Here is a 9,637-nt window from a genome sequence, read left to right as displayed (position 1 = left end):
GGAAAGAAATGTACAATAATATAATATTATCGAAATCAACCTTTGAATTAACACTACTTTAAAATATTTTAGGTGCAATGCTCAACATGTATATTGTTTGGCACAATTACAAGCCCTAAGGTTAGACCCTGAGAGCAGTAGGCACTGTTCACAGAGCAGTAGTTCCGATAGTACTGGTAGTAGATCTCCGCCAGAAACTCCTCCAGCAGCACCGTGGGTGAGCGGAAGCGAAAGCAATGCACCATCAGTTACTGACCATCTAAGCTCTGCATCGGTACATTCTACAAGTGCAGTATCACATCCAGTATCCCAACAGCCCATACAGTCGGGCCCGGAAAGGCAACGTACTAGAAGAAATCAGACGCATGTAATGCGCCATAAAAATCAAATGGTGAACGGCGGTGGACCACCGAATCTTTCACAATGCGTTTCCTTTCCCGCGCCACCATCGCATTCGCAGGTCACGTATCTGCCGCATGGTCATTTTCCGGCTTTGAGACCGAGTAGTGGTATTTATTCTAACTTCTCGCATGGACCGTATGCAAGGCCAGCTTATCCGACCACGTACCAACCGAATGGTGAAATGATGTACCAATATCCTGGACATCCATCTTCGGGAGGGACACCACCACCTCCACCGAATGCAGCTGCGACACCTGTTCAGGCGCCGTATATGCCACCTACCCCAGTTGTTACATATGCACCAGCTGCCGTCCCACCAACGAAAATTTCGTGTTATAATTGTGGCAGTAGTAGTCATCTTGCAGTTGATTGTAAAGATCAAACTATGGAGGATCTTACCAAAAAAGGTAAGTTTCTTTTAATTTATCTATCTATTAGTTTTTTACGTAACCTTTATTTTTAAGTAGGAAGTATTATTTATGTTGCATTTACTACAATGAATTTTTATCGAATTTCCTATATATGTATATACTTACACTGTGAACAATTATATTTCAATTCATAGTAGTGTGATTTGGATTTAAATTTATGCGTGCTTGTGTATTTATATTGTGCACACATGATTTCTTTAATAATATTCTTGTCTGTAAAGTATCATCAATATCTAACCTTTTTTATTACGTTTCATTTTTATATTTCTTAATTATATTAAATTAATTGTAATGTTAATTCAATTTTCGCTATATAGTGAATTTTTAGAAATGTATGTCTTATATATAGATTTATTGCTTATAGTTGTATACAAACGAAATATGATAAATGATACTCTTATTTTCAGCTCAATATCGCCTAGACTACAGTATAATGAAACAACCTGGAGAATGCCCAAGTTCTGACAAGTGATCCCCTGCCGCGGACCATCCAGCAATTTATCATTATCATCATTATCGTAATTATTGTTACCATCATTGTCACTACTACTATTACTACGATCCCGCCACAGCAATACAACCTAAGTACCGTTCAAAAGATGACTGCTATCGCTCCTCGTGCAAGTTTTCGGTGATCTTTGTAGACATCCCTTATATTCAAGACGACAATTTTTTAACAGAGGAATTTTCGCGATTCACGGTACCAGGTATACTTTTTACAAGTTCTTATTTATGATAGTAATTCTTAATTATGATTGTAAAAAAACGTAGCATCATGTACAAAGGAAAAACAGAGAGAAGCGTAACGCAGAATGCTCTTATCTATGTTTTTAGAATACATTTTGAGAGGTTTGTGTTAGGTATTGACTCGTGTCTTACCAACGATATAATGGACTACATATAAACAGACACACACGCGCACATGTGCGCGTTCGCACACACACATACAGCACGTCTCAACCCAATTTCTCCCTATTTCTCTAGTAACTAGCCATAAACGAAATACAAGAAAAAAGAACGCATTGTGCTCTGATTAGATGAAACTACCATGTTTGACTATATTTATCATTGATACTTTTACTTCTACTAGTATGTCTACTACCACTATTACTACTATTACTATTAAACTATTACTATTACTTCTATTATCGCTACTGAGCCACGACATTTTTATGTATACATATTTTCTCAATTCTTACGTGCGCAATGTTTGAACGAGTGCAAAAGTGAATGATGAGAACAGAGGAAGTAAACAAAGTTGGAAAGAGTAAAGAACGAATGTACATAAGAAAGAGAGGGAGAGAGAAAAAGAGAGAGAGAGAGAGAGAGAGAGAGAGAGAGAGAGAGAAGGAAGAAAGAAAGAAAGAATGAAAGAATGAAAGAATGAAAGAACAACAAACCATAAGTGTTCGATTGTCTAGCTGCCTTTGCGCTCCTGTGTGTATAAAACTATAAATATAGTTCACCACTCATTTCTTAACTTATGAATAGTTAGTTAAATAACAATAATTCTCATCCTATTTATACAAATAGTCATGCAATCACGTGCAACTTAAGCAATTTTATACGAGTTTTATTGATCGCCCATCTTTTTTAAGTGTAAGCAATGCGTTATATGCGTTTAAAATCTTGTTAGTAAGTAATAAAAAAAAAAGGAAAGAATAATGACTCAAGTATGTACTAGTGTTAGGTATGAGTGGAGTGGCAATCTGCGTTGGACTAGCCTTGTCAACAAGTTGCTACTGCATTTAAACCAATTCTTAATTAAAAAGAAGAAACACCATTAGTGAGTGTCAATCTAATTCTATTAGAGTGCATAATTTGGCAAATCTTTATCTAGTTCCCATACTTACGATGATTCATAATTTTTAATCGTAAGGCTCTCATACTATGCACTTGATCTATGTAAAATGGATCTTAGATACCTAAAGTAATAAGGACTGAAAAGTTATACAAGTGAATGAGAGTGGATATGTGTGACTTTGAATACACATGCATTTAAAAACTTCCCTTCAATAGCTTCTGGGTATAAAGAATTTCTCAGGTGTTATACTTTTTTCTTTTTTTGGTTGGTAATAAATTTTTTGGCAGCTAGTCAGTAGCCACAAAAATTTTGGGACTAATATTTTAGAGTTAGTTTTGTCAGGATAAAAGTTTGACAAGAAGAGAAAGTTCAGAGTTGATGATTTTAATGTTACCTTTGAATCTGACTTATTAATTTTATTATGACAGTGATAACTCTCTATAATGATATTGCTTTTTATACATTATTGTATACAATATGAAAGTCGTTTCTTATTTCTAAACAATATTTAATTGTTCAAATTCCAAAGAAAGCCAAAAATTAATTGTTAAAAGACGGAAAAATGATGTTCTTATTATATATATTAGTAAAACTTTTGTCAACTTTTATAAGAAATTCGACTGTGTTGTAATTACTAGGGTCTGATTCGGTATTTAGGTAACATTTATTAAACGTGCCATTTTTCTTTGAACACCCAGTGTCTTCATACCGGTCTATTAAGAAAAAAATAAAGGTTGAGATTTATCTTGCCGTTATCGTTAGTGATGATTTTTAAAAATTACCTGAGAAAAGATTCGAAGTGGCTGTGACTGATGAGAAGTGTTTAAAAATTCATATTAAAGCTCTAAATGTGAACATTTTTTTCAATTTCATAATACAAATAAATTTCTTGGTATTCGTGAGTATTTTGTCTTTTGAATTAACGTCAGTAGTAAAAGGCAGATTTTGTCTAAACAAGTTTCATGAAATATTCTGTTTGTATTACGTCATACATTTAGATTTGTTGCTTGACAAGAGCAAGTTAAAAATAGTGCAAAGGTTTTGTGAGCTTGTTCAAATATGAAACAAAGGAGTCTAAATTTACAACATATATTAAACAAAAATACCATAATTCTTTCAATTAAACTTTTGTGATAAAACTCTAACTTAATAATCCTCATTTTTTGGACAAATTTCGTTTGTGAAATTAAAGACATTAAACTATTTTTAAATATAGTTCCAAATGAATCTATAAGTGGTAAAGGATAAATATTCCACTTTGCTAAACGATAATAAATTATCGTTGTCCAAGTGGTATTATAGTTACAATTGATTGTGTTATCAGAAGCAATAGTAATTATTAAAATGTAATACTTTATTGCTGTTTACTAACTGTTAACACTGATAGCCAAGAGAATATGTTTTAGTATATCTCATGTCATTGGCAATAAGATGAATGCGATATTTCTTCTCTTAACTGTTAAGCAATATTTTCTAGCGTAACATCAATATATGTTTTTATATGTGGATATCGTATAGCATTAATGTTGTAAGCAGCAATAAGGAAGTTCTGTTTTCGTTGCTAATCTGCAGTTATATATATAAAAAAAAGAGTGGTAAAATATCACTTTAGCAATAATGTCATGTTTAACAACATGATTTAGTACATGGTTGTTATATAACAAAAAAGAAATTCTATTATGAAGAATTTAACTAAGGAATTGTCATTTTTATTATATCGACTACACTCATTTTATTGCATTTCATCAATTTCATATGTTTGGCTGGTACAATTGAAAATTTTATGAGAAATATATGTTTCTCAATTTTTGTCATTATCGAATTCTCAGAAAAATATTATTGTTGACAATATTTAATTAATCATCATCGTAAAACGGTGTGTAACTACTTTCATTAGTTGTAACTTTGTGGCAAGCTGCCTACTATGACTCCTTTAAAAGACTCCTTTGTTTAGTAAGTACCGTTAAGTACGCATTTAAATTAGTGAAATATGTAAATGGAAGAGAGAAAAGGATAAGAAAATTGTTCTTGAATGCAATATGTGCGTTATGTTGTTCAAGTTCGAAAAAAAGTTCAAATGCTCTTGATCAAATCAGTATTATACCTAAAAGAATCAAAAAGTCAAAGAACCATATCACTTGAACAGAAGCCGTAGAACAGGAGCGTGAGAAATTAGTGGTAGTAATTGTAATAAAATAATAATAATATTAATTATAATAATTATAGTAATAAATTATATACATATATGCATGTATATATTTATATATATAATCATTTATATATATATATATACATATATATACATATACATACATGTGTGTGTGCGTGCGTGCGTGCGTGAGTGCGTGTGCGTGTGTGTGCGTGGGTGGGTGTATATATTTATATATATATGTAAAATAGAGATGTAAATTTTCCGGAAAGATTGAATCATTTTTCAAAATAAGAGCCATTTTTGTTTTTAGAAAATGTCGACGATTATTAAGAATTTAAAAAAAAAAAAAAAAAAAAAAAAAAAAAAAAAAAAAAGCAACAAAAAACAAAAAAAGGAAAAAACATTGACTCAGATGTCGTACATCTTAACATGTAATTTTGATTGTTTTTTCTAATTACTATCTCGTAATTTAATTCTTAGTTTTAGCAATAACTGTTTGTGTTACTAATCTCTATTAGCACTTTTAGCTACTGTTCCTAAAGTGTGTTTCTTTTCTGTGCTTCGGTCGAAAATGGTTGCTCACAGATTTTCTTTTCTCTTTCCTATACGAATTTATTAATACAATTAAAATAAAGGTAACAATAAATTACGAAGTACAAGCAATCATAGCTATCTTACATTACAAAGAATCAGCTCAAATGTCTAAAAGCTCGCGTCTCTGGTATATCTAAAAATAGAAAACAAAAAAAAAACAAAAAAAGAAAAAAGAAGAAAGAAAAAAACAATATGATATGTATATTTTATACCTAAAAAAAAAAAAAAAAAAAAAAAAAAAAAAAAAAAAAAATCGAATAATATCCCAACAAAACTTTCTCGACACTTTACATCTCTAATATTAATCGAGTAAGATCGATTGTAGCTAAAATGAAATTATAAAAAAAATGAAGGTGAGAAAGGATAATGTTAAACAGAAAATTGGACTAGGGCCGTGTGTACGTCTTTTTTCTTTTTCTTTTTTTTTTTTTTTCCTCTCCAAAATACTTTTGGACATACAGGGGTGTAATTGGGCAGCGATTAAGATTGTACAGAGAAAGTTAACAGAGAAGAAAGAAGGAAAGATCTAACGAAATACACATACAGGTACATCTAGTGTGCAAACAGAAACACGCGAATATACGTGCATACGCAGATATATATGTCAAGATACCGTCGGCATAGTGACTTAAAAGCGCTTACAATTACGATGTACATTTGCTGCGTTTCGCGAGCCGAGCTCGTCATACAATAAATAACATTTGCATGAAGTGACCGTCGATTCGAAAGGTTTAACCGAGACTCACGAAGACAATACGTGCTTTGGACGAGGACGAGAATAAAGTATAAAAAGACGAAAAAAGAGAAAACAAACAAAAAAATGAAAAAAATAGCATGAAACAAAGAACGCAATACGCTAACGGGGAAGTCGCCATTTTGAAAGAAATAGGAAGTAGAGAATAAGCCTGGTTTTCCGATGGAAACGGTGAAAAAAGCAAAATCAAGCGGGGGTAAGCGTGCTGCTTAATGGTCAATGTACGATTGTAATTACGAATATTCGAAGATGAATAGAAAAAGAAAAAAAATAAAAAAAAAAAAATAAAAAAAAAAGATATGTAGAAAGTATCCTGTGCAAGATGAGACTCATTCGGTTTTTGTAGACGGTCGCTCATGTGAGAGGATCAGATTTTCTCGTCGCGGTGACTAGTAGTAATGTTATCGTGGTACGGAAACGTGTAATGGGACAAAACACAAAAAAACAAAAAAGAAATTTGAAAATGAAAAAAAATCTGTATGAGAGAGTATGTGCCACTCTACGTCATGTAAATAAGAATCGGTGCGAAAGGGGAAGAGTGTATGATAAGCAAGTATGTATGAAAATTATAGCGAGGTAGGGGAAAGAAGCAAGATTTACATACAAATATGTGATGTGTATATACACACTATATATATACATACATATATATGGAAATATTGAGATATATTTGTAAATTCTGTTATTTGAATGCATTATAAATATTTTAACCTCCTGTAATGAAATATTTAATAAAAAACGTTACCAACCAATCCGTCTACACTTTTAGCCGGTGTGTTTAGGATACGTGCGTCTTATGAAACTGTACTTTCTTTATGTGCGATAGTACAAAAGGAAAAGAAAGCAAGCTGTGTAAATAAACACGCTTCTGTAGTGCAATTACGATTATTTTGCGATATTATCGATATTATCAAATTTGTAACACATTGAACCCGTGACATTGTTTAATGCACATAATTTCTTTACCTATACATGCGATTATAACACATGAAGGAACGTAATGTCATTTGTAAATAAATCGAGAAACTGGTTAAAAGTATACTCTTAGCCTATTCTGAAAATGTGATGAGAATCTAGCATTTAATTATAGATGCACCGCTTAATTCGTTTGTATAAAGTAAATATAGTTTAAATTCAGATTCAATTGAATAGTACAAGATACGCCGAGACTATTATTTTAAAAAGATGCGTTGAGGTAAATTGTATAAAATGTTGCTTTTTTATATACGTACATTTCTCGAGACTTCAATATAATGTTCATAAGCAGGAGCGATTCCTCGAAGGAAAGGGTCTAATTGTAAAAGAGCTAAATCTTTCTTAGAGACTTAACAAAAAGATCTCGTGCATTGCATCTGCCGGATGGATAATATATAACAATAATTATACATTGTGTGCTGTAGACAAAAATTATAGTAATTTGTAATACAAATGAATTGAAGTAAATAAAATAAATTAAATGTATATTTTGATGTGGTTAAAAGTAAACTAATAAAATATTCCATATAATTATTAAATATCAAATAACTCGAGTTCTTTTGATAACCTACATATATAGTATCGTAGAATACTATTTTTACAGCTTTTGCTGTATTTATGCAACCACAGTAGAAGATACGACAAGTAACACGTTAATGTCAGTAGTTGGTTCATTTTTATTTATACTTTGTAATCGTTATTATTATTTTTTTTTTTTTTTTTAACCAAATGACGACGCGATATTAGCGAGAAATAGAAAATTATTATGAATGTATACTGTCGAATTTTGTTACTAAAATTTACTAAATTGGCCATTTTGAGTGCAATCGATCCACAGGACTTTCGTTATGTAAGAGAGTGCATGTATGGTGAAGTAAGCGACATAGATACTGCATTATGGTTCCACATAAAATAGGTTTTTATTTATTGTGCGTTAAGTAGACATCTTCATTAATTATGTTTTTTACACCCTTTATTTTTCGTATCAGGACGACATTCTGTAAAAATATGTAAATAAATTAAACGAATAATTTCGAATAACAAGGAAATTATATCAATTTCATCAACAGACACGTATCTCGTATTTGATGTACTTCGTGTAATTTATTCGGCTTAAGATTTTGTTATAAGTTTATCATAATAAAGTTATTTCAGCTGTAATAGTACTTAAAGTGCTTATATCCATTACGCATTATCGACATCTGTTACGGATGTGGTGTGATATATCTAAGGAAGTTCATTAAATTATTATATAAGACTCTGAATAATGTCGTGACATATAACACAATACCGATAAAAGATCTAAATTATATAGGTAAAAAATAAGTACTTCTCTTATATATATTTTCGTAGATGCTACTAAAGTTGGGTAATTGAATATACAATATTTTTACCATTAACTGATAACCACAAATTATAAATAAACAATCTCGTTGTTACATTTCTTCCTTTAACCGTGTCAAACCTTATTCGATCCACTTTGGGTTACGGTCAGAACGAGGTAATAATCATTACTACTGTATTAGAAGCGTACACAACCAAACCTGGAATCAACAACCTTTTAAAATAAAATTTATTTCGCTAATTGTGAGAATTTGAGGTTATTTCTACAAATTTTATAAGTCTCATATAGACGCAATTACGTAATAATTACCGTTTTATCGTATTATATTCATGTTTATTATATTCATGTTACGCAGTTACCTTTAAAATAATTTAGTATATAAATTAATAGTTTTGACTTATAGTTTCAAATATCCTTGAGTTTTACCGTGTTCGTGTATAATTATATTTTCAACGGACAATCGTGTTTGAGAAACCTGGAAATTAATAAATGAAATCAGAGTGCGTTAAAACGATAAAACGCGTATAATACGTGTAAAGCGATAACTAAATGATTACGCTTCCATAGCTGTGGCAGGAAGCTGTACGAAATGCTTTCCTAACGTCTAGTCATTCTCTCGCGGAATTCCGTGCCAGTCAGACGCATATCGAAACTCTCGGCCTATCTTTCCTTCGTCTTCACCCTATACTTTCTCTCTCTCTCTCTCTCTCTCTCTCTCTCTCTGCTTCTGTCCTTCCCGTTTCGCTTTTAATTCCATTACATATCGGCACATAACCCTACCACGAGTCACCTGTCCGACTATCCTGACTATTGCACGTCTGACTATCTGCCAGAACGCGTTGAGAGGGTCGAAGAAGGGAAGTAAGTGGGTTCGCTCGTACAGAATCGTTTTCTCCAGTATCTATTGTAGGGATCGTATAAGCTTCGCCACGAGGAGTCGCCGTGTCACGCAGCAGGGTCGATCGAATCGACGAACGAGAGAACGGGCAATAAAAACTCGAGTCGGAGCGAGAAGGATCAAACGAGCCGGTCACCACTGCTACTAGTGCCACCTGGTCGTCATATAGTTAAACGGGGGGTCAGGGGGTGTGTATTGACGCGACTGCGCGATTTCGTCGACGCGGTAGAAAAGGGTAGCGCTTCCGCGGCAGTGAGAAAGCGGCGTTGGAGAGACAGAGAG

At 32.4% G+C, this 9,637-nt stretch overlaps 1 protein-coding gene across 2 annotated transcripts in view; it reads left to right on the top strand.

Moving 5' to 3' along the window:
* LOC108552349 (zinc finger CCHC domain-containing protein 2) overlaps positions 1-1,932 on the top strand; it is a 6,504-nt gene extending 4,572 nt beyond the window's left edge. For both annotated transcript variants that reach the window (XM_017906850.1, XM_017906849.1), the window contains 2 exons: positions 73-809; positions 1,241-1,932. In XM_017906850.1, the coding sequence (XP_017762339.1) occupies positions 73-809; positions 1,241-1,305 (802 nt within the window). In that variant the 3' untranslated portion in view covers positions 1,306-1,932. The remainder of the gene's footprint in view (positions 1-72; positions 810-1,240) is intronic.
* Positions 1,933-9,637: the final 7,705 nt, after the last annotated feature.

Source organism: Eufriesea mexicana, unplaced genomic scaffold (genome assembly GCF_001483705.2).
Source record: "Eufriesea mexicana isolate 0111107269 unplaced genomic scaffold, ASM148370v2 scaffold6248, whole genome shotgun sequence".
Taxonomy (NCBI): Eukaryota; Metazoa; Arthropoda; class Insecta; order Hymenoptera; family Apidae; genus Eufriesea; species Eufriesea mexicana.
This window is presented reverse-complemented; position numbering and strand designations above follow the sequence as displayed.